This window comes from Cyprinodon tularosa, unplaced genomic scaffold, assembly GCF_016077235.1.
Source record: "Cyprinodon tularosa strain WSP-4 unplaced genomic scaffold, ASM1607723v1 ctg24, whole genome shotgun sequence".
Taxonomy (NCBI): domain Eukaryota; kingdom Metazoa; phylum Chordata; class Actinopteri; order Cyprinodontiformes; family Cyprinodontidae; genus Cyprinodon; species Cyprinodon tularosa.
In genome coordinates this window covers 797,043-823,441 of record NW_024038896.1, presented here as the reverse complement: position 1 = coordinate 823,441, position 26,399 = coordinate 797,043, and the positions used below count along the sequence as shown (strand labels likewise).

The window sequence follows — 26,399 nt, the reverse complement described above, 5'->3', positions numbered from 1 at the left end:
AACATTCTCCCCAGAGCTAACTTGGTTGGCAGCAGGTTTTCTTCAATAAACTCTGAGCGTCCTCTCTATGCTCTCCTTACAGCCAATCAAACTGGTTTATTTTCTAATTTAGTCAGATTGTTGTTGTAGTTTTCTGCATAAAAAAGTTAAACAATCATTAACTATATCCGTTAGAAAAATTTGCTTTAAAAAAAAACCATTGCATGTCCGTTTGATGTTCTTGCTCTTAAAGATCTTATTAAAGAATTATCGTATTATATTACAGTGAATTAAATATTTATAGGGAGAGGATTAGAACTCATTGATTGATTGATGGCTCTATTGATCTCACAGTGGAGAAATGTCCTCGTTACATCAGCTTAAATAGTTAAAGGAGAAGAAGAAGGTGCCAAAGGAAGAAAAGGTGCATATGATATATACAGCATTTACAGTGCGTCCACTGTTTTTCTTTTTCATAGTAGGATTATTATTCAGGGTTATTGCACATGGTGTTTACATGAGTATTTATATAGATGGGCATTTATATTTATATATATAGAACTGGGTGTCAAATATAGAGAAACAGGTTATCGCACAGGGTCTCAAATAGTAATTGCACATTATACATTGCGCAAGTTATCGTTACTTTTTTTGGTTTGTTTAATATGAGCGACAAATGGATAATTTTTATTTATTTATTTTTACAGTACATGAAGAAGTAATGAAATAATTATTAGATCACACATAAATAGATAATTTAATTGGGCAGGGGGAAAAGGAATTACTTAAGTGTTCAGATTAGGGTTGATTCATTGATAACAACCTACTGAGCCTACTAACACAATCTGAAGCCATTTAATGGGACTGATAACCACTAATAATGACCATTTATTGGGATGATAACACCTAAAGCGGCTGCAAAAAGCCACTTAGTATTTACTGTGTAAAAGAAGACAGAATTAAACTGAAGAACCTCATGAGACGATGAGGTTCCATCTATTAGAACAATGTTCTTATTCTTCATTTTCACCTGCTGCCAAACTTATCAGGCACATGCTAAACTCTTAGTGGATCTACTTAGAGTTGATTAAACTAATTCAGAGCAGCCGTTGTGAAACCGAAAACTCAGAATTCCCGATCTTAGGCTAGAATCAGTTCAGAGTTGTGGATTTGAATCTGAGTTTGTTAGACCTGCTTTGTGAAACGGACCCCCTGGTGGAACGAGGTACCTGGCAGAAAATATGGTGTGGCCACACATTTAGGGGAACTGAGGGGTAAATTTTGTAATTTCAATAGAGACTCAATAGCCTAGGCAACAGCAAGTTTCCTGTTAGCTGACTAGAGTAGCCACCATAGACCCATTTTCAGTTGATAAACATTGTGATCCATTTCTGTGTGTGGAGCATAGCTGGAGGCAGAAGGATTACCCCCTTAGTAACTTAACAGTGGTAACTAGCAAGTTCTGTAGAAAATCTGATTTGGTCTGAATGTATAATATCTAATGTTACTTACCTAAAGGTAAGTAACATTAAAGGGTATTTATTGAAAGTAGTATTGAACCAGATTGTTCAACCCAAATACACTAACTCAATGGATGGAACAGAGGACTAAGGCTAGAATACAGCCATGTAGCTGGTTTGGGTCAGTTGCATAGCTGGGAGAGTATTGTTGCTTAATCAAACCATAATCCTTAACAACAAAGATAATATTTTATTTACATTAATTTATCTGGTATGAAGTATGTGCTGCATACTAGAGCATGTTTGATGATTGTTTCTGTCCACTCCCCTGTTTTTTTTTTTTTTTTTGCCAGAGGTTTTCTTTGTCTGACAGTGGCAGCAGGTATGGGATAACACTTCTATTGTCTATACTCTTTGGATTCTGGCAACCAAAAACAAATCAATATCCAGGTCTTTCTCAAAATATTAGCATATTGTGATAAAGTTCATTATTTTCCATAATGTAATGATAAAACTTGAACATTCATATATTTTAGATTCAATGCACACTAACTGAAATATTTCAGGTCTTTTATTGTCTTAATAAGGATGATTTTGGCATACAGCTCATGAAAACCCAAAATTTATATCTCACAAAATTAGCATAAAAAAGGCTGCCACAAATGCACCTCAACTCCTCAATCATGGACTTCACATGAGAGTATGAAAGTAAAAAATGTGTCTAGTGCAATGAAATTGGACTCTGATCAGGACGGAATAAGACCAAACCGAATAATAAGGCAGCTTTCACCAATAACGGAGCTCAGATCTTCCCTGGGAATGGCTCTCTTGCTAAAAAGGTAAGATACTTCAAAATAACTTAAATATTTATATCTTTCTTACCGTTGATGACAATAGACCTCTAAACAAAAGACCCTTGCAGTCGCAATGCAGGGCTTTTTCTCTCCTTCCATGGTCAGCATCATTTGAACTTGTTGCTAAAGTAAGTGAACGTCTGCAAAACGTGGAATTTCAGCTTTGCCTCTTTAATGCTTATTTCATTAACTCCACATTTTCATAATTTTTTTAAATAAGGGAATGTAAAATATGTGTTATGAAATATTTCAGTTGTTCTAAACCTAAAAACTTTGTTAAATGAGGTTAAAATAAAATATGACATCCGTACATCATGTAAGCAGTGAGGCTTAGTTCGGCCATCCCCTTTGTTCTTCTCCCAGCTGAGCTCATCATTTCTTCCCTGCTCTGTACATTTGCACACAAAGTCCCCCATAATAAGACAAAATGATGTGAACAACTCTTTAGCTTTCAGTAAGCTGCACCTTTCAGTTGTCAAAGATTTTGATACAGCTTATCTTTTTAATTAATCCCTTAGAGAGCACATTTCACCTTCATCCTCTGCTTACAAGCTTTTGAAAAGTTGTGTATCGGCACAAGGTAAAGACTGAATAAATGGCACCTGTGTTGAAACTGTGCATCAATAAATCATCAGAGGGAAAATAGTTGCTTGAAAGGTTGCTTAACTCAGAGAGCTGCTCACTAGATGATAGGCAGAGCTGACCGAGGATGTTACATTCTTCTGAAACAACAAAAGGACAGAATATTCTTCGGTCGAAAGTGTGTCAGCTGTTTTACGATTAGTCTGACAATATCAAAAGAAAACACGACTCGAACGGAGCAATTACAGAGTTTCCCCTGGCCTATATATAGAGCTTGTAATTAACTGAGGTGATTAAGATATTTGTTCTGTGGGTCCTAAAACATGTGAGCTGCTTTACATAGCAGGCTTTTCATATGAGATCTAAGAACAACAAATAAAAAATGAACAACAACATAATTAACCCTAGTAAACTGCAAGCCATTTAGTGAACAATGAATAATTAATCAGACCTAATTGGAAAAAAGTGCTCTTTTTGATGGGGAACAGCTGTTTTAAGCAGCTCACGTCCAGCTGTGTTTGTACACCTGGTTTGGCATTAATCAAGTGGGATTCAAGACCCAATGTAAGACCAGATCTTTACAAAAAGAAAGAAACAAGTATAGAGAAAGAGCCGAAATAAAAACACTTTAAGTTTGAATCATTCTGCCATTTCAATTTCCTCCTGGTTGTGAGTCATGTGGAGCTTTATGTTTGAGTGTGTACTGTTTGTTGCTATTGTCGACTGTTTTGATTTTCCTGTTTGTATTTCCTTGTAGCATTGTGATCGCTTATCATGGTTTCCTTAGTCACTACCTGAATTTCTGTTTTGTTAGGATCCCCTAACACTATACTAATTAACTGCACCACAATAGGTCAGAATGTAGATGCTATTTATTTGACGAGGTCATATTGGGCGAGTCGTCTTGATGCACTGAGCTCACGGCAACAACGTGGAGAAGGAGCTGAAACTAACAATCCATGCAATTAATGCTGATGCAGAAAAAATGTCGAGGCTCCAACAAGACAGGATTAGTGTTAACTGTTCTCCCCTTAAAATATAGCTTCAAGCTGTGGAAAAGTGTGCACACCTCCAAATTGCACGTACACTAGTTGTGGTAAGACCTGATGAGAATTTCAAGTTGCAGTGCAAAAAAAATTTACACCATTAAGGAGAAGACCTGTCACAACTGTTACCGATTAAAAATAAGCGAGGACAATAAAGAGTAAAGGGAGGGAAAGGAAGCCAAAGCATGAGCAGATTGTCATAATGTTGATAAGACACTTTCAATGCTTTTCTACTGTTTCTATAAACAGCTCACAGAAATAAAAAAAATAAACAATAATTTTTAATCTTGTGTGCATTCCTTGTCACTGTTCTTGCCAAGAATAGGTATGACCATAGATCCGAATTTGATAACAGAATGATTCAGGAAAGCATCCATGATAAAAACCACTTGTTGTGCAAATGTATGCATTTATGTTATATAATATTTGATTAAATAACTTTCTGACTGTAATATGTTGCTCTGTGAACATGCCCAACCAGCTGTGTGTTAGCACAACAGATAAAAATGTGATTCAAGCTTGTAACACAGTCAAACAGTACTCTGCACATGTGAGCAATAAATTCACAACAACTTCCGTTCAAAATATATAAAAAATCATCTCCAGGTCAAACATATTTTAATTAAAAACTTTCAACTAAACTAGTTAAAGTTAACTAAACTAAAAAGCTACTATGTACAGAGAGGAAATGTTTGATGACGTTTATACTGAAGAACGAGGACAAATTAACTTTTAAAACCAATAATTAATAATTATTGGAATGTGTTGAAACATATTCACAATGCAAATCAGAGACAGAAAGTTTTTTGTAAAAAGATAAAAAAAAAAAAAAACTGTTCAGGGTGTACCACGCCTCTCACCTGTAGACTGCTAGAGATGGGCACCAGCACCCTTTGCGACCCCGCTTGGGATAAGCATGACGGAAAATGAATGGATGGATGGAAAATATATAGATAGATGGATTTCAATATAGATATTTTATTCTTAGTATTATGTGGTACTTACTGAGGGAATAACAAAACGTATTCTTTATTAACGCTAGCTGAGTTCTAGGCCACTGATGCTGGAAGAGGCTGTTAGCTATTTAGAGAAAGAACTAAGGATGTGTTTTAAAGGGGCTCTTAAATGTGATAATAATAATATTAATAATAATTACATTTTATTAATCTTAAATTGGAGAAATTTTCCTTCTTCATTTAGCCCATCCCCTTGGGGTTTTGCTCAGGGACCCAGAGTGCAGTCTGTGGGTTAATTGCAACCTTCTCACAGCAGAAATGCACAGCTCTTTCCACTAGGCCAACACTCCCCCAACACTCCCCAATGAACAGTGCAATGTTATTTGTGTAATGCAGTATCTGTGTCCCTCCAGCCCTGCCATGCAAAATTGCTGTTGCTCAATGATCTGCTGGTGGATTCATTTACTTCAACCATCACTCCATACATTGATGGTGTCCTAACTGTTTGGATGAGAACCTCCAGCCCTGTTCAGCCTCATGAACTCTTTGAGAAAAGGTTTAATACTCCTTTTGATGCATTTAAATAAAAGCTAGCTCGAAAACTTCTGGTAATTAAAAACAGAAGTAAGAAGACAGAAAGAGAAGAAATAAACTGAAGCTGTCACCCAGTGGAGTCTATGAGGACTTTTTTGTTTGTTTTAATGATAACAGCAAGACTACCAATTAGTTAAAAAATTTTAATCTATTTTCGTAGAATCTATTTTAATCTAGTTGTTTCATCCACACTAAGGTGAAAATCTTGAAAATTTCAAATTATAACTGCCAACAGATTTCTTTGCACAAACGTACGCATCTCTCCCTAACAGCAGGTCTATATCGACCATTTGTTTGGGTTTATTGATCGTCACACAACAGAAAGCAGCAGCAGTCCATTTAAATACAAACTCAGCTTGTAGAAACCACTGAAGAAGAACATGTTACCTCATTTAAACAGGCTTGACTGGCTCAGTATAGCACACAATGTTCAGGGATGAATTAATCTCTGCAAAGGTAAGTTTTAACATTCTTAAACAATTTAATGTACTTAACAGCTGTCACTGGATTACTACTAATAAAAACAGTATTTGTAATGAAAAAGGGTAGTAAAAGCTTATTACTATTATTAAATGTAGATCAGTGAACTTTATACGATCAAATGAACTTTATGTAAACTTTTACATAAAAACTGGTGAAATTAAAACAGTAAAGATTTAATATATGCTTAATTGTGTGTATTCTGTTAGGATAAAGGTTATACAAATTTTGGCATTTTATAATAAGGGCTCAAATTATAAGCATCCAATTGATAATAGGATAAAAATATAAATTGCTTTATACATGAAGATGTCTTTAAAAGATGAGGTATCATCTTTTTGATAGAAGGAGGAATGGCATCTTCTTTAATCAGAAAACATTTATAGCTTTGCAATACGGAGTAAAACAACATTTTGATTTTATTAAAGATTTTCAGATGGCGACTAAACTGTATTTAAGTTAAGAAGTAAGGTCCTATAGTTCAATATGCAAAATTTTAGCTTTTCAACTTTAAATATTTCTCAAAGCAATGCTGTCATAGTTTATTCAGACATCACTGAGTTAGAACTAAGTAAGAAAATATCTTTCTCTCATTTTTTTGTTATATTTCAAATCGTTGTATAGTAAAGTATAAACAATTTACGTAAAATAATATTATTCAGCATTTTACTGTTCTGGATCATGAGGCATGTAATCATTCTCCAGAAATGCAATATGATAACAAGAGTCCCAGAGGGCTCACTCTATATCAGCTCTGACAAGTTCAAATGTAATGCCTTTAATAAATTGTAAAAAAGAATACCTAAAAAACTAAAACTACCTGGGCTTAATATTAACCCTCAGCAAACTGCAAAAAGAGGCTGAGTCTCAGCAGTGGCAGGTAATGCTGCCACATAAGCCACAATGGCGGCTTGATACTATATCTAGATTTTACACTAAAACTCCCATGAGTTCTGCCTTGGCATTGTGCCCAGTTTGCTCTTGGAACTGACGTCACTTTAGCAGGTGGTCCCTGCGGAAAACACAGTTGTTAAGCTGTAGGATGGTAATATGCTGATAGATTCAAGGTGTCAGAAAAGATAAAGACTAATTATAACAATAATTAGTAAGATAAAAAAGAGGAAATGTCCTGATTTTTTCTCCCTGCTTTTCTGTATTAAAGTTAATCAGCTCCACCTTCACCTCTGTTTGCAGCAGTTGCATTCAGCTCATTCCATGCACCTGTTCTGCTGCCTTTAAATACAGCTTTCTGGCAGATAATTTGAAAGTCTCTGGTTAGTAAGTCTAGTGTTACTCCTGCTTGTCTGTCTGTCTGATCACAACTCTGTTCCTGCCTCCTGGATAGCCCTGCTCTGCCTTGCTCCTGACACATCTCTAGTTAGCTTCTGGTTTCTGGTCTTTGACTCTATTTCAGTGCCCTGATCTCTGTCTCCTGCTAATCCCCTGGATTGGACTGATTACCCATACTCAGACTTCCTGGCTTTTATTTGGGAACCTTTTAAGACCTTCTGGTTATTTTGTTCCAGAATAACATTTTGTTCCAATTCTGGCTCTGACCCATCACTTTGCCTCTGGACCCTTGATCCCTGCCAGTCCTTTGTTAAAACCTGACAGGATTAGTAGGAGTAGTATTAGCCGATATGAATGGCCAATTAAAGAGTAAATTACACCAATTATATGAGCAAACTTATATCTCTAAAACTGTTTGTCTTTTTTTGTTTGTGTTGTTTAAATTTACCATCAAAATGTTTGATGTCATGGAGATGTCTTTATTAAAGACAAACAGACCACCTTTAGGTGCTAATGCTACTGTACATCAAACAATATCTTAGTTAATTGTGCTGTACGCAAGTCATTCACTTGGATCTTTGCTATATTTTTCCTTATGTTAAATATATGACCATATGCAGCGAAGATTTGAAATAAACTGAGCATTGCTAATAGACAGTTTTCTCCTCTGTTATTTTTCACTGCTTTAAATAAATATTGAAACAATGATTCTTTTCAGTTTACTTTCTTATCGTTTAAAACAATAATTTACTTCCCTGCAATACTTTTAATATGCAACAGGAAAACTACGTCTTGTTACTTAGTACTCTGCATATTTTAATGTAAAAGAAGCTTTAAACAGGACCTTATCAGAGCTGAATGATTGATAATGACTTGTAGTGTTAAAGATTTTATGTAGTCTTAATATGAGTTTATTTTGTTTTATCAAATTGGTCTATCTTATAAAAACTAGATGCCTGGCTGCCTGTTTAACACAATCAGCAAATTATTTAAACATTTATATGGCCTGAAATCATTGCCTTTTGAGCTATTTTCAAACAGAAAATCAAACCAGTTCAGTCACCACTTTTAAGTCTACAGGCTTTAGTGGCCCAGAATGCGCAGGTATTTATGAAAATGAATCATGTGCAGCAAAACAGCCTAAAAATAATTTCCAATAGTGCAAGAAACACATTAAAAATCATTGGATGATAGAGCCAAGCATGGGCCACTTCATGAACATGCCCCACTTTTCTCTGCATGTGTCATTCTTTATGTCTTTTTAAAGCTACAGTGTGTAATTTTCAGCGACATCTAGCGGTCAGACTGCAGACTGCAGCAACATGAACGTCTCCCCCCCACCGCTTCTCCCTCCCAACAGTACGGCGAGCGTTACAGGACAAAATGTCTTCCACGACGTCCGCATCACCTACCTTCTCAAGTGATGAGGTTTGTTTACATAGATAATTTTACAGATAGTATTTCATTAGTCTGTTTAGGGTATAGATTTCATGTAGACTTAAGATAATAAATATACCCGTTATTTTTTCTACGTCGTTGTGACGTTTTGGTGAGCTGCTTTGCATGGTGATATAAACAGACGAAGTAATTGTAGTCATTAGTTTAACAGCGAGATTGTGTTCGCTGGAAGAATATATATTCCCCGTTTACAGAGTCCAAGTCTTGTTTGTGGCACGGGGGTTACAAGGCAAGGAAGAGGGAAAGGAAGAGGGCAGAGAGGCCGGGGTGAGCGTGCAGCTGGGGCCAGGCGAGAGAGGGGAGCCAGCGGGGTGAGAGCAGAGGAGGAAAGGCTTGAAGATCTCCAAAGGAGCTGGAGAGAAGTAACCGAGGTATATATCCAGAAAATTATTTTACAGAAAATTACTGAATCATTACCTGTGAAACGTCAGGGACGTTGCTGAATAAGTATACTGGAGAGTAACAGCATCATCAAGCAGCATGTTATTGTTTTAGACAGGTCTGACATCCTGTACTCCAAAAACTGCAGTGATATTAGACAATTGTGTGTGTAGGATTAATTACCTGTCCAAGAGAAAACTGGCAACTTGAGCGTCACTTTGAAAACCTTTTTCCTCCATCAGTGACTTCCATCGTGTAAATGCCGTGCCAATGTTGATCCGTGTTTTTTGTCGTTTCTTGTCACTCTTGCGTTTATTCTTGTCGTGTTTCAGTTTCTTAGATGACGGGGGTTCGGTGTCCGCCGCTTTTCGTTGTGATACAGAGTAGGCATGATCCTCCATTCGTCTGATGTTTGGCCACACAGTGCCAAACAGTTTGCAAAGTCACTCACGCCTGCCGCCTTGTTTACCTTTCTTGTTACCGAGGCGCAGTATACCTGCTTCTTCTTCTTCTTTGGTTTCAGGCAGACTAAACGCTTCTCAGGCATAATACTGCCATCTACTGTTCAGTACCGTCTCAGTTCATCTCTCTCAACTTGCCGTAGTTATTTTCGAGCGTCATGGGAGATCTCGCAATCGCTAGTTTGTTGCCTCTGCGCTGCCGTAGCGCAAAGATGTCTGCCTCCATGGCTGCGAGACCCGCTCCTATGTAATTATAAATAACGAATTCTAAGGCAACGCAAATATTATGGTTAAAAGGCTGAGCTCATAGGTGATGATAAATAACATAGTTATGTATAATATATTAAATTTCTGACTTTATATGCCTGTAATTATTACACACTGTAGCTTTAAGTCAATAACCAAAAACATCCATCCATTCATTCCTCAATCTTCTGCTGCCTATATGTGAGTGTCACAGGGGCTGGTGCCAATCTCCAGCACTCTATGGGAATAAGGTGTGTATACCTTGCAAACATTGCCATATAACCATTTCCAAACAGACAATATAGAGGCTCCAGTCCATTTTTCCATGCTTAAAGACCCTAAGCTTGAAATTAAAACCAGGACCTTCTCCCTGCTAGGCAACAGTCCACCGAATTTTAGGTAAGTTAAAAAAACACACACACAAAAAAACACATTACTTTAAACAGTAGATTAATTGATTAGATTTATTAACACTAAGCACTTCCACTACTTACCAACTGTTGGAAATTTGAAAACAGGAAATTCTTTACAAATAATCCAAACCACGTTCAAATGCAAACTAAGCAAACTAGGAGAAAAAGCCGTCTCTGAGAGTCTTAGTGTGCAAGGTGATTCATTTCAAGACAGGCCTCAAGCTGTGGTAATTATGGTTCTACACTGTAAAAAAAAACGGCCTCATTTTACGGTAAAAAACTGGCAGCTGAGTTGCCAGAAGTTTACCGTCTTTATACGGTAAAATTCTGGCAACCAAAACTGCCAGTTTTTTACCGTATTTCTAAAATACGGTAAAATTCTGGCAACCAAAGCTGCCAGTTTTTTACCGTATTTCTAAAATACGGTAAAATTCTGGCAACCACAGCTGCCAGTTTTTTACCGTATTTGCTAAATGCAGGATTTTACCGTATTTTTAATATACGGTAAAATTCTGGCAACCACAGCTGCCAGTTTTTTACCGTATTTGCTAAATGCAGGATTTTACCGTATTTCTAAAATACGGTAAAATTCTGGCAACCACAGCTGCCAGTTTTTTACCGTATTTGCTAAATGCAGGATTTTACCGTATTTTTAATATACGGTAAAATTCTGGCAACCACAGCTGCCAGTTTTTTACCGTATTTGCTAAATGCAGGATTTTACCGTATTTTTAAAATACGGTAAAATTCTGGCAACCACAGCTGCCAGTTTTTTACCGTATTTGCTAAATGCAGGATTTTACCGTATTTTTAAAATACGGTAAAATTCTGGCAACCACAGCTGCCAGTTTTTTACCGTATTTGCTAAATGCAGGATTTTACCATATTTTTAAAATACGGTAAAATTCTGGCAACCACAGCTGCCAGTTTTTTACCGTATTTGCTAAATGCAGGATTTTACCGTATTTTTAAAATACGGTAAAATTCTGGCAACCACAGCTGCCAGTTTTTTACCGTATTTGCTAAATGCAGGATTTTACCGTATTTTTAATATACGGTAAAATTCTGGCAACCACAGCTGCCAGTTTATTACCGTATTTTGTAAATGCAGGATTCTACCGTATTTTTAAAATACGGTAAAATACCGTACTTCCTAAAATATTTAAAAAAAAATAAAATGTGGTTTTGCCGTAGTAAATACGGTCATGCTGACTGAGGCATAATATCTCCATGAGTGAAAAACACATCCAGACTGGATGATATATTGACATTTTATTGTAAACCCTCCCCCCCCAAAAAAACTTATGGTAAATTACTGGTCTCTGTTCCTACCAGAATTTTACCATACAAATTATAGTACAACACACAAGGAAGTGTAACTTGTCAAGCATTTCTATACAGAAAGTTATAAAGAAAATAATTTCTAATTAAACAAAAATACAGATTACGAGTAATCTGTATCAAACAGTAGTAACAAACAGTATGTGTCCACATAAGAGATAACATATTGTAGAAGACAAAATGGTGATAAAAGGATTCTTGTTCTGGGTTGAGAGTCACAAGTCGCTGAGATCAGACGTTGCTCAGGATGGTTGTAGTCTTCCCAGTCACAGGTTGAAATTGAGACTCGCATGTTGTCAATCGGGTGTTTCCTCTCTGCTGGAAAACAAAAAGAAAAAGTTAGAAAGATGCACTACATGAACATCTTATTCGCTTAAATGTTTGTTTCACCTTTGTTGACTTGCATATGGACACAGGTACTTCAACCAGGTGGTGCGATCATTTCTGACTGAAAATTCAGTAGTTAAACCTTTGTTTGTTGTCAACAGGTGTGATCCTCTGGTCTGCAACCAGACAAAATACACAAACAAAAAACAAATAAAAACAAATATAACTGTTTTAGGCAATTTATGAAATAGATACTCACCATTTATCTGAGTCTCATGAAGGCCAATAGGTTGTCTTCAACCATTTATGTAAGTTACATTTCCTGCAAGCTAGCAGAAACAAAGCTGTAAATGTGAACACTTTTCATACAGGCAAACAAATTGATACAGCTGAGACAATTTATGCTAGGTTAGTTTTTCTCAGTCACTTTTGGTGCATTTCTCAAGTCATTGTTGGCATTTACAAAACAGTAAGCGCATTTCTCAAAACAATTTGTAGAAACAGGAAAAATAGCATTTGTTTGCTTTCAAAATCCTTAGTTCAGCTCTTAAAATTCTGTCTGTTAACATATCAGTGACTCAAAATAATAAGTTATAGTCTCTCTATGTACAGGTAAGACAGTCAAATTGATTAGTCATGAGAAGAGACTACAAAAGGATCATTTACGCCAGTGTTTCTCAACCCTGCTCCTCACCACCCCCTGCTCTGCATGTTTTAGATGTGCCTCTACTCCAGAACAGCTGATTCAAATGATTGGATGACAATCAAGTACTGCAGAAGCTTGTTAATCATCCAGAGATACAATTCAGGTGTGTGGCAGAAGGGAAATACCTAAGCCTGCAGGACAGGGTGACGCTGAAGACCAGGATTGAGAAACACTGATTTACGCTTTTGCTATAATTTATTCATGGACCATGCCTTGGTGATTCAGAAAGAATCAGACAGAAATGCAGAGAACAAAAAAAGTAGAAAAGGAGCCACAGGACGATCTCCTCAAGGAAAACTGTACAGTGCTGTAGAAATTACATTACATTTTAATTTCCATAGTCACTTTGTTCCTTAACTCCACTGAGGATCTTTTTTCCTCAGTGGGGTTAAGGAATGAACAGTAGGGTGGGAGGACCTCCATCAGCGTCATGTTGTGGGTCTCAGCCATGTCCTGATGTTGGACTGATGGAAACTGGCAGATGTCCTCAGCCTCTTCTGACTCTTCTTCTGCTTTCCTCCCAACTATTTCCTCCTCAGCCTCACTCCTCTTCTTCTCTCTGGCTGTTCACTCTGTCCAGATACTTGTTCATCAGTTCTCAGACATGTAACATTGTGTTGTGTTCTGACTATATAGAGCATAATGTTGCCAACTGATCGTTCACAAGATGCACCTCCAATCTGTTTCAGAAAACTGGTTGATCGTTGGTTGAGCTAATGGTTCATACACTGACCTGTTAGAGAAACTCAGGACTCACTTTGGAGCAATTTACCAATTCAGGACAGATTTAGAAAATAATAGAATATAAATTAATTAATATATGATTCACATTATGACAACTTTAAGACTTATGCATGTTAAGACTTACACAATGAACTGATGCTATTTTGGAAGTTGAGAATTCAACACAGACACGTTGTTGTCCTGTTGTCCTCATTTTCTGTATACACCCTTTATCCTCCGGGTCAAAATGACCCGTCTTCACTAAACCCCCAATATAAGCAGCTTAATTGAATTTTAAACACCAAATTCTATCTTGTATATTGTCACTCACCACAAAATGTGTGAATACTTGAGTTTTCCCTCTCCACTTGAATTTCTATAGCTTAAGAAAAAAAATGTGCAAAATGAGTTTCGAATGCATTTTTATTCATCACAGTGACTAATTTTCTTTTACTTTTCTCCAGTGAACAAGAGGATGTACAATACAAAAATATGAAAAATAACATAACCCATTCAACTAATTGGCACATGTAGGGCAGTATGCAAGTGCACAGTCTTTGCAGATATATTTCTTACACCTGCAGCACACAGTATGTGTTTTACAGTCTGAGGGCAGAACTGACATCTCTTCCTCTTACTTGGCTTAGCTGGGGAAGTGGCTGTGGTAGATGGATCCTCAGGTTGATCAGGAGCTGCTGCACTCTGAATAGCTTTCACAACTGCTGCTGAGGCTTCTGTGCGGGGGACATGCTTCCTTCTTTCAATGAGTGGAGTTACAAGTGCCTTTCCTAGCTGCTCCAGGAACACCCTCCTCTTGTTGTGCTTATGAGACATCCAGGTTGGGTTGATCTCTATCCAAATCACAAAGGCATTGTAGGAGGACACATCAATGATGTTGTGGAAGATGACCAGGGGCCAGCGGGCAGTCATTCTTCTGCAGCTATATGCTCCAATAACCTTATCTAGGTTGTCCACACCTCCTTTGTTTCGGTTGAATTCCAGGATAATGATTGGCTTCCTGTCCTCACGGTCACTAGTGTCGCCGTCTTTGTGCAGTGTGCTCAGAAGAACTACATTCTTGTTTTTCTTTGGGAGGTAGGAAACTAGAGTGGTGGTGGGTGTGAAGGCAAACTTTGAGGAGAAGACCTCTCTCTCCTTTGACCCAAGCAGTGCAGGTGGGAGCTCAGGCTTGTTCTTTCGAACTGTACCAACCATGTAGATCTTCCTCTTCAGGAGCTGCTGTCCGAGTTCATAAGAGTTGAAGAAATTGTCACATGTCACATTGTGACCCCTCAGTCCCTCTGTCACATCAAGCACAACTCGCAACCCCTGGTTCTTCTCTGGGCATCCACTGGTTGACTTCCCAGTATAGACTTGCATTTTCCAAGCATAGCTTGATTCGGAAGCCACCCATGACTTGATCCCATATTTTGCTGGCTTGCTGGGCATATACTGCTGGAAAGGACAACAACCTTTGGACAAAAGACATTAGCATCAGTGATTAGTATCAGTGTCACAGAAAACAGTCAAAGAAATCAATAGTGAAAATCACTTTTATTACAAATATGAAAACAGATTACCTCTAAATGGAACCAGTTGCTCATCCACTGTTACATCAGGCTCTGGATTGTAGAGGTAGGGTAACCGCTCCACCCACTTGTCCCATACCTCTCTTATGGCTGCAAGTTTGTCTGTCATACATCTTGCTGGTCTTGATTCACGGTCATCAAATCGCATCAGTCTTGAGTAGGTGTGAAAGAGTTTGAGTGGCATTGTGGCTCGGAAAATTGGCCTTCCACTCTCTGCTTACTTCTGCTACTGATTGATCTGAGACACAACTAAAACTTTGTAACATTTTATGGTTTGTAAATAACTCTGTGACCTTGATTTCAACTCCATTTGCCTCACGGGTCATTTTGACCTGAAGACCATCTTTGTACCTTTTTTTGTACAGCTTACATGGAAATGAGACTAAAAGCAACACTGAACTTTTTCTATTGTCTGGGCCAATCTAGGAAAAGTCTTAAAATCTCAAGTTAAAAAAATTACATTTAGGGGATTTTGGGGGGGGGGGGTTAACACAGTGGCGGGTCATTTTGACCCGAGAACAACAGGAGGGTTAACATATTTTGATCAAGACGATAAAAGCAAATTACAATTATAAAAGCATAGAAGTGTACATAACCAGCTACATGATGTACAAAAGCAAAACTTGCAAAACAAATTTTTTGATGTGCAGAAGTGACACAGTAATTTGAAGATTGAACAGGTAGTTTTAGGAATTTCAATTCTGTTCTGAGAGATGCACCCAAACTGAGAAAAGCTGTAAAATATTAATATTTAAATTCTCTTATTTTAAAATCCTTCAACTGTCATGGACCCAGTGACTTTAGTGCAAGTATTTTGGGGGTGAGAGTCAAGACGTCAAAGGAAAATATTAAATAATATCTCTGATGCCAAGCTTTATACTTCTAAGTATTACCAAAGTATTGAAACAAAAGCTAACATGTTCTTCAGAGATTTAACTTGCATGCATGAACATTTCACACTCAAAGTAATTCAAATTAATTATTGAACCAAACTTGGAAAAAGTTGCTTCTGCCATTAACAATAACTTTAAGCACATGTAGTCTAAAGTAGACCAGAAATATAATCTATGCAGCCGTTCCTACAGAAACATTAATGGAAGTGTTGCATCTGTGAAGATTAAATGTTCCGTATAGTAAAAATATATAGCTGCAGTGCATATACATAAACAGCATGGCTCAGAAACTACACATTTCTTTGTCAGTTGGTTAAAGTTAGCTAACTTCAGTTAAAACCGTGAAAGGGACTCACCTGTGATGTGTTGCCCTTCTCCTCCTGAACGTGCAAAAATAGCAGAAATTTGATTTCAAAGACAGTAGCAGCATCTTGACAAGGACCAGGCCTACTGGGCTCTCAGCACCCTAGTTAGCAACCTTAGTTAGCACAGTGACTTTACTGTGTTGAGTTCAGGACACCACTACAGGAACAGAGTTAAAAGAATCTTGCTGCTGATGGTGAAGGATCAAGCAGCAATGCAAACTAGATAATTATTTGTTTACATGACAAATAACAGTCTCCATTTACTGTAAACCCTGCTATTTATCACAATAACAAAATGAAAAACTCTCTAGACAAGGGGTCCCCAAACTACAGCCTGTGTCATTTGGTCTGGCAATGCTGGATCCGGCCTGCCTCCTCATACCAGAGAGCATTCAGTGTATTTTTTTCATATATTGTATTTTCTGGTTTGTGGATTTTTCTTCAACCACCAGGGGGCTCTTGAGCAGATGTTAAACTAACTTTCCCTCAAATATATACTAGTCAGTCCCAGTCACCGTTTCACTCACGGTTTTTTCCATTTCCATTCTGGGTAAAAGCGACCGCGAATGTGTTGTAGTCAGCAATACCCCCCCCCCCCCCCCCCCCCCCCCCCCCCGTCGACAGTTTCAAAGACAGAACAGCACCCCCCCCCCCACCCCCCCCCCCCCCCCCCCCAACCCCCCACCCCAACCGCCGACAATAAGTTTCTAAGGTATCTTTCTCCAAAAACTAAGACCGGCCCCCAAGCAGAGAAAGGAACAGCTATGTGGCCCTCGCAGGAAAAAGTTTGGGGACCCCTGCTCTAGACTATTCTCTACTAATAGCACAATATTTAAAACCAAGTGTGGGATTTGTGAAACTTCAATGATGGGTGACTTTACAACTTGTATGATTTTGGATAACACTAGAATTGTTCTTTATTGAAGTTTCACAAATCAGATAAAGGTTTTACAAACCCCACACTTGGTTTTAAATATTCTGATATGAGTTGAGAATAATCTAGTCCAGATTTGAAGAGTCTAGGTGTTGTAGTTTTTTAGCTAGAGTAAATTAAAGATGCTGATTGTAGTGAAAAATTAGGTGGAATTGCCCTTTAGCCATTTCCCAAATTGGAAGCAGCAATTGGAAACCAACTTCAGCTTCATTCAAGCAAGAGGGGCTAACATACAGTTCTCTTAATGTTAATGATCAAATACTCTCATAAGTGATGGTGGCGTTGGCTGTAGGAGTTTGCTTTGCAATCGGTGGATCGCCAGATCGATGCCTGGTCTACTGCTGAGATTTCAGTTTGGTGTATTAAAGGCATTATTAAAAAAGAAACCAGAATATCACACCAGCATTCTGTTCTTTGTAAAAAATTCTTTTGCAGTCTTGTTTACGCTTTTACATTGTAGATCTAAACATCAGCAAAATTTGTAATTTTGGCTGATTGCTACTGTTAAGTTTAGGGTAATTAACTGCTGGCAATATTACAATTTTTTAAGAACTTTACAATTACTTATATTTTTACACTATATTTCTGTATTTTCTACATTCGTGACTGTCACAATTATTTAGGATATATATTTATTCAGTTATGATAATGCCATGTATTTTCTACGGCAGTATAATGCTGTGAATATTCTGGTCAGTAACTGCTGGCATTTTACAATTTTTTACCGTAAATTTACTGACTTTCTTTGCAGTTTCGACTTACGGTAGTTCCATGTAATTTCTACGGTAATGCAATGTTTTTGGATACGACGGTCAAAAACTGTTGGTCTTTTACCATTTCTTACCGTAAATTTACTGACTTTCTTTGCAGTTTCGACTTACGGTAGTTCCATGTAATTCTACGGTAATGCAACGTTTTTGGGTACGACGGTCAAAAACTGTTGGTCTTTTATCATTTCTTACCGTAAATTTACTGACTTTCTTTGCAGTTTCGACTTACGGTAGTTCCATGTAATTTCTACGGTAATGCAATGTTTTTGGATACGACGGTCAAAAACTGTTGGTTTTTTACCTTTTTTTACCGTAAATTTACTGACTTTCTTTGCAGTTTCGACTTACGGTAGTTCCATGTAATTCTACGGTAATGCAACGTTTTTGGGTACGACGGTCAAAAACTGTTGGTCTTTTACCATTTCTTACCGTAAATTTACTGACTTTCTTTGCAGTTTCGACTTACGGTAGTTCCATGTAATTTCTACGGTAATGCAATGTTTTTGGATACGACGGTCAAAAACTGTTGGTTTTTTACCTTTTTTTACCGTAAATTTACTGACTTTTTTTACAGTGTAGTGTTAAAATAGAACCTGCACTGTATATTCCCTGATATTACCTCATATTGACTGTATTTCAATAAGTACTTTCTTGTTTTTCCACAGGCTGCCATTTAAGAAATGAAAAACATGGGAACAAACTTAAGATGCATATGAAAAAAGTAGACTTTATAAGAGAAGAACATTTTGTCAGTGATAACAAATCAGCAGAAAAGAAAATATTACACCTGCCTTGACAAGATCCTCCAGCTCCGTTGAGTTTACACAGCTGTGTTCCACCAAAAACTCCAGTTTTTTTGCCAGAATGTTCAGTTTCTGGGAGCTTTCATGAGGCTGCTCCAGTGCCCGGAACACGGTTGCCCCGATGATGAGGTATAGCACCACCAGGAAGAAGATGGCTGTAACAGTTTTCCACCTCATGACTGTGGTCCTTGTGTCGCACTCATCATCAGGAGTGTTCAGCACCACTGGTTTGGTAGAGAACGATAGGCGAGGCTTGGAGTTGTGGACAGCAGCCTTTGGGTCAAGAAGGTCAGGTGCGGCCACTGAAAGGTTGAAGATGATTATTATCTATAAGTTAGAAGACTGGAAAAGCTGTTTTTTTTTTTTTTTTTTTTGATAAAAAAAACGCCTTTAAAAACAAGAAAAGTTTTTCTCCTACATAACAAGTATATTAGAAATAAATACATTTTCAAATTAAAGCCACTCTAGGCCATTTCTTTAAGTTTTTTTTTTATTATTATTCTATGGAATTTCTTTAATTTACTTTTGTTTTTCTTGCTTGTTTTATTGTAAAGGTTCTCTAGAAATACCATTGAAGCCAATAAACAGCATATTATGATTACATGGACAGATGTATTACATCTTTTTAAATTGGCTTCACTGTTGCTTCACACTACCACAAATTGACTTGTCACTTTTCATTTAAACATTCCTGTTTTACACTTCATTAACACTCTAAATGTAGTATCATTTAATGGCAGGCTTCTATTACCTATCTCTCTGCTTGAGACATGTAACACTGACTCACTCATTTTGTTCTTTTCTTCTTTTTTTTTTTATTGATAGATCATCCTCATAGAGATAATCAAGAAACTCTTATTTCCTAGTATTTAGGTACTTAACATTTTACACCTTTACTGTTGTTCTCCAACTTAGTTTCATTTCTACGCAAGAATTAGTTTTTTAAGGAGAGGTTCATGTGCAGCCCAGGCAGCTTCATTCATGCAAAAATCATGCATAAAATCAGTAGACAGGTCTTATGAAATAGTAATCATGTTTCATGTTTCCCTCGGATTCCTTTTTAAATGCAATCTATGAAACATTCATTTTAACTTTAAATAAAATAATTAAGTGATGATGCAATAATTTAATTTTATCTTTAAAGAAATGCACAAAGTTTGTTAAAAACTGCTAAAGGTCTAACAGTTTTATTTAACTGTGATGAACTGCATGACTTTTTAGCCTTACATAGCTATACACCAATTATTTCACTAGCAGTACAGGCTGCACATACCTGAACATCTTACCAATAACTAGAAATGTAAGGCTTTTACCAGTGAGTACAAGTGAAACCATAGACCTGCAGTAATCCAGTCACATTCAATATATTTCCAATTCACTTTTGTTTCTCTAAGAGTTTCAGGAAACTGATTCAAGTCTTTAACGTAATGGAAATACAAGGATTCATTCAAATAAAGGAAACAAAATGGTCTAAAAAAGAAGAGTAGAATAGATTTCTGAGGTTTTCATACCTCATTATTTTTTTCATTTGTGTAGAAAATAATTTTAAAAGCTTATTTTATTTTGATATTATGTTTTACTACGGATGTCTATCTATTATTACAGGCCATGTCTTTAGAAGGACCAGTAGCAGCTATATGAATAAATAATATAGTATAGTATACTTTTGGTTATATATTTCATTCAAACACAGGAAACTGCTGTGGAATTAAAACCTAACTCCCATTTATTTACTGTAGCAGTTTTGGCCCTCAGGTCTTAAGTTTTATGCACACTGCAACAAATGTAAATCTAAGTAAATATTTCTTAAAATAACTGTTTATTTTTCTTGAATTTAGGAGGTAAGTATGAAACTTTGCCAATGGGAAAAGACAATTTGCATTTAAATAATAAAAAAAAAATAAGTTATATTTCTAGCGCATAATATCTAACTATCTTTATTTTAAGGGCAAAAATGCACATTCCTTTGATAGATCATATTATGTTCCTACTCAACTTAACGGCAAATACAGTTATTTAAAGAATTTGTTTTACACATTTTCAAAATGTCTTTGCAGTGCATTTGTTAAAGACCAAAACCCAAGTAGACCATGGCTGTGAGGCATGAGTAAATGATACACAATCCACCGTTCTTTGCAATTATAGCTGCAGGTTTAGTTCAAGCTTGGCCAAACGAGACGGAGAACATCATGTGACCACCAGACTCAAGACAGGCTGAGGCCAAATTCCAAAAAAAAAACAAAACAAAAAAACTCAAGAAAAATTGAGAATTACTCCAGTCCATATATCACTGCACTGGCTCCCAGTTTATAAAGGAAAAATCCTTGATACATCTCTGCTGCTGGTCAGATATGAACTACGCAGAACCCTCTGGTCATTGGAGACTTGTTCACTCAGTGTTCAAACGACCAGAACTAAACAAGAAGAGACAGCATTCAGTATGCTTCACAGCTCTATAACCCCTTCTTGAAATCCTGAGAATCTGCAGCAGAATCTTTTGGGTCCTTTAACTCATCATTAATGTAACTATTTCTGTTGCCTTAAGAGTCGAAGTGTGATTTATCAGCTCAAATTCCCCATATCTAAAAACCTGAAACACTTGAATTTCCCCATCCAGAGACAATAAAGGATCATTCAATTCAGTGCAATTCTATTCTATTCTATTCTATTCTATTCTATTCTATCTCAGCTTCTACATCAAAGTTTCTTTCATCATGTTTTGAATGCTGTTCTGCTTTCTGCTTCTTTAATTACCCATCAGACATTTTGGATGCTTATATTATATATGTCATTTGTTCGGTTGGACTTTCAATGTTAGCGATTTAATTTGGTTTCATCTTAAAGGAATAGTACACCCAAAACATGATTAGCCTTCATTTTCTACTCACCCCCATGCTGAACAACACTCTGGAGTACTTTTTTGATATCTCAAATGCATCTGGAGATCTGGGAGGCTTCTTGCTGTCTGCTGACATTCAAATAATGGAGGTCTATGGTGACCGAGACAGAAAGGTCCATAAAAGTCCACAAAAAACGTGTCAATATTCCTCCATACTGCTCGTCCAATGTATTCCAAGTGTCCTGAGTGGGTAGCATCCAGAATTTACTCGAAACGAAGTCATTTAGAATGTTTTTAGAGCATAAACAGTAGTGTATAGGATTTCCTGAAAGCGCGCACATGTGCGTTCACGACGCTACGGAAGCCGGCAGACCAAACCAGATGAAAGTGCGCATTCAGCGTCTGCTCTGCCAATAATGCAAGCGTAGAAGAAGAAATGTGCTGTTTACCTGTGCAAAGAAAGAAACAACGAAAGAAAAATGTCTGAGGACTTCAGTGTTGAGGAAGAGCATGAGTTCTTTGTCGAGCTGAATGCGCTGGTTTGGTCTGTCGGCTTCCGTAGCGTCGTGAGCGCGCATGTGCGCGCTTTCAGGAAATCCTATACACTACTGTTTATGCTCTAAAAACATTCTAAATGACTTCGTTTCGAGTAAATTCTGGATGCTACCCATTCAGGACACTTGGAATACATTGGACGAGCAGTATGGAGGAATATTGACACGTTTTTTGTGGACTTTTATGGACCTTTCTGCCTCGGGCGCCATAGACCTCCATTATTTGAATGTCAGCAGACAGCAAGAAGCCTCCCAGATCTCCAGATGCATTTGAGATATCAAAAAAGTACTCCAGAGTGTTGTTCAGCATGGGGGTGAGTAGAAAATGAAGGCTAATCATGTTTTGGGTGTACTATTCCTTTAAAAACCATCTTAAAAATGTTTGCTTGTCTCTTTAGGGTGTGTTGCATTTTCAAAATGTTCTTTATTATGTGTTTATTACAACTGTTTCTCTCTTCATGCCAACTTCCTATAAAAGCCATATATATATATATATATATATATATATATATATATATATATATATATATATATATATATATATATATATATGGAGTACATAGTTGTCATGCCAAAAACTGGTGAACACTCATCCTGGTTGTTTGGTGCCAAACCATATTCTTATTATTTAGGATGTTTAGATTATTTATTGAATAATACTTTAGCTTTATGGTGGTGAAAGACAATTGCTTCCTCCGTTATTAAATGAGTCTACCATATTTTAGGATCTGTATTAGGGAATGTCGTTCAAGGTTTAGTGTTGTAATGGGTGAGGGTTTGAAATCTCAAACAGAATACGAAAACTACAACAGTCAATAGTTTTGTTAACCTTACTGAACGAATTATTAGTCGCCTGTTTTAAGGATGTTGAAAATAACTGGAACTCTTCTGTAATGTCTGGTCATCAGCTTGACTTTTCTGTATCACTAAGTAAGAATAAAACACAGACACTCAAAATGTACATTAAACTCAGGCTGTAGGACACTACTATTATTTATTTATTTTACTTTGCAAATGCAGCACTATTTATGCATGGTCGCAAAACCATTATTTTATTCTGTGTGGGAACAGTAGCAGCACAATATATGAAAAAAACATTAAATATTTAACAATATTTGTCACAATGCTGTATCTCAACAGTTTACCATGTAGGTTATTACATAACACCTCCAAGAGGTCGTGCTGGCCGGTTTTTTTAACTGTTTATAGTGAGTTGTACTCACTTCATATCCCTTAAAGCTTTTCACCCGCATTTTATTTTAGAAGTTACATAACTAGGATAGGCACTGTTGTCACGATTCAGATGGATAGTAAACATAACCAATACTTTATACTGAAAAATGTTCCACTTTTATTATACATCTGGTGGGAAGAGGGAAAGATAAAATGTAATTCATGCAGACAATTTGTAATCCCCTCCATATCATAGCAGACTACTTACTTCTCTACCATCTCGTCTCTGTCAGGTTCCCTGAAAGGTGTTATTTTCCAGGAAAGCGCAGCAACGCTCTCTGTCTAAAGTCTGCCTCCTCCAGCTGAGGACCTGTCCGCTGTCCACATGGCTACGAGGTGCTGATCTGCTCCCTGCTTCACAGTCCCCGGAGAAAATACATCCAGCGCATCCCGACTTTCAGCACAAAGACGCGCCACGACAGTGCGTAAAAGGAGCGGGGTGAGAGGATCGTATCCACGCTGTCCATCCAGGTGTTAAAGGACACGCGGCTTATGAGTTAGGACGGTCTCCGGACCAGAGTGAGACAACAACGGATTCTCTGCAGTGAGCTCCAACTGCGCGCTGATGAGAGAGAGAGAGAGAGAAGAGAGAGAAGGAAACACCTCTGAGGCTTTTAACGCTGCAATATGTTATGGAAGAATTTATAAGCGCCACCCAGAGTCCCTCAGATATGGAAGAGGATTAGGGCCACTGAAAAAAAAAAAAAAAAAAAAAAAAAAAAATACGTTAACTGATTTTTTTTTTATTTTATTTGAGTTTAATATGGGGGGAAAAGGTCAGAATTCTGAGAGAAAAAAAGTCAGAATTCTCAGAAAAAAGTCAGAATTCTCAGAAAAAAGTTTGATTCTGAGATCAAAGTCGGAATTCTAAAAAAAAAAGTCTGAATTTTTTACTTTTTTCCCATATTAAACTGAAATAAAATTTAAAAATCAGTTAACTTTCTTTTTTTTTTCCCCTGTGGCCCTAATCCTCTTCCATACTCAAACAATTATCAGTACTGTACACTGAAAAAAATATTAATAATGCAACCGTTTTTGGCATTTACGTAATCACATTTAGTTACTTTAAAACAATTGTTTCATGTTAGCAGGGTAGGACATTAAACAATTGTGTTAAAGTAGCTAAATATGATTAAGTAATTTCCCAAAAGTGGGCATTTTCTTAATCATATTTAGTTGTGATGAAGTTGCAAACACAAATCCAATTTCTATGATAAATGCAAAAAACAAAAACACAACAATGGCATGGAGTGAAAATCATGCATGGCTTCATTTTATTGAATTTGAAAAGCAAAGAGAATGGTGTGAAGTCAACTTGTATTAAGACCCCATAGATTAAATCCCGACTTCTTTTTAAAATAATCTTAATCTCATCATTAAAAGGACTCAGTCTGTGTATAGTTTAATCCCTTTAAATCCAGCTGTTTTGTCAAAGGCCTCATTGGATTATTGAAAAACAAATTAATGAACAATCGGCATCATGCAGTCAGAGATAAGGTTGTCAAATCTAAGTTTGTACATAAAACACTAATCCAAGCTTTTAAAATCTTAAAAAACACTGATAAACCCATTATTCTAGAACTGCTTCATCAGAGTGTCATTCCTCCAGGACTCTTACTGCCTTCCCTGTCTCATCTCAGTCGGTTTGGCAGAAGACCATCATGTTGAGCCTGGTTCTGCCAGAGGTTTCTTTCAAAAGGGAGTTTTTCCTCTCTACTGTCACTCCATGCTTTTTCATCATGGACAGGTTAATGTAACCTGTGTTATTAAAGCTGGACCTCCATCTTCCAGGTCCCTGCGTGAAGCACTAGTATCAGCTTGCGCAGTCTCTCTCCGTACAGCTCAAGCACACGTCTCACCAGCCAGCAGTCATGGACTGACCAACTTCATCTCTACTCCACCATCAGTTTCAGGCCTGGGGGGAAACATCCCTGTTCTTTACTCCTGTTTATGCATATCAAAGCAAATTCAGCGCTAATGTTTCCTGCCGAGGTCTGAGCGCCAAAGACTAAAGTAATTGCACAAATAAAATTCTTCTAATTGTCTTTTCTTTCTGTGTGAGTTTTTTAAGATTGAAATGCACACGCCTCATCATCAGCTAGTTTCATTGAACAGTTATTTTTCCACACAAAGCTGGATGGTTTGGATTATCACGAACATTAGAAGAAAAAAAAAGTGCTGTTGATGAAGGCTATGTTCTGTTTGTGCATATATTGACAACAATGTAAGCAGAGAGTGTCTTTTTGATTAGGTGTATTTCATTTTGTTATATTGCTACTACCAATAACACAAACTTTAAAATATAGTGATTATACTGAAGGACTTTACCTATTATACAATGACAAAGGCCACAATAGCAGCCGCAGAGTAAAGCAGCTGGTAACTTTACTTCATCCATTTGCCTGGAAAGCACCTTGTAGAGCGGACTGACATTATCCTCTTGAGGTCTTCCCACTACCGCTGCTATATTTTTCCTCTCAAGGTTAGCTTTCTGCTGTTTAAAGCAGAAACTACAGAGTGATGTCCTTGTTGGAGCAATAATTTTAACTGGTGATGCTCCCATGTCACAGACCCAAGTTTAACCTGCAGGGGACAACCAGCTTATCAGTGGGAGGAAGTAGACCGCAGGGCATGGCACCACATGCTCCAAAGCACAGATTTAGCACATTAATTAAATTCATCTGTATTAGTGAGACAGCCTGGGCTGTGTATGATATGAATTATTATTCGGTGTGGAACGAAGGTGTGTTCTGCCCATGAACTCAGAGAACCAACATTAACGAGGATTGTAATTGCTTGGAGTAAGTGCACTAACTGCTTAGATTTGATATAAGGGTCCTATAATATAGGACAGTACGCAATTATGTTGTGTGAGAAAAGTTATACTTGGCTTTTAACATATGTATTTGAAATTTCCGCAGACGTGTGTAGATGAATATTCAGTTATCACTTTTAAATCTACAGTTCTCTGCAGTTTTTACTGAAGCTCTAACCAATGGACTAAATAAGACTTTTTGAAAATCATGTATGTGTTTTTCCCAGCACAATCATACAGTACCTTAAGTTGGTTTGTAATAAAAAATAGACTTTTTTGTAGTTTTTGTGTTAAAAAATTAAGTGCT

General features: G+C 37.1%; 1 protein-coding gene across 1 annotated transcript in view; it reads right to left on the bottom strand.

The window, feature by feature from the left end:
• Window positions 1-23,854, bottom strand: part of LOC119785122 (potassium channel subfamily K member 2-like) — a 58,317-nt gene extending 34,463 nt beyond the window's left edge. Inside the window, exons 1-2 of the mRNA XM_038287549.1 lie at window positions 23,486-23,854; window positions 18,640-18,953 (exon numbers count right to left, since the gene is read on the bottom strand). Of these exons, the coding sequence (XP_038143477.1) occupies window positions 18,640-18,953; window position 23,486 (315 nt within the window). The 5' untranslated portion in view covers window positions 23,487-23,854. The remainder of the gene's footprint in view (window positions 1-18,639; window positions 18,954-23,485) is intronic.
• Window positions 23,855-26,399: the final 2,545 nt, after the last annotated feature.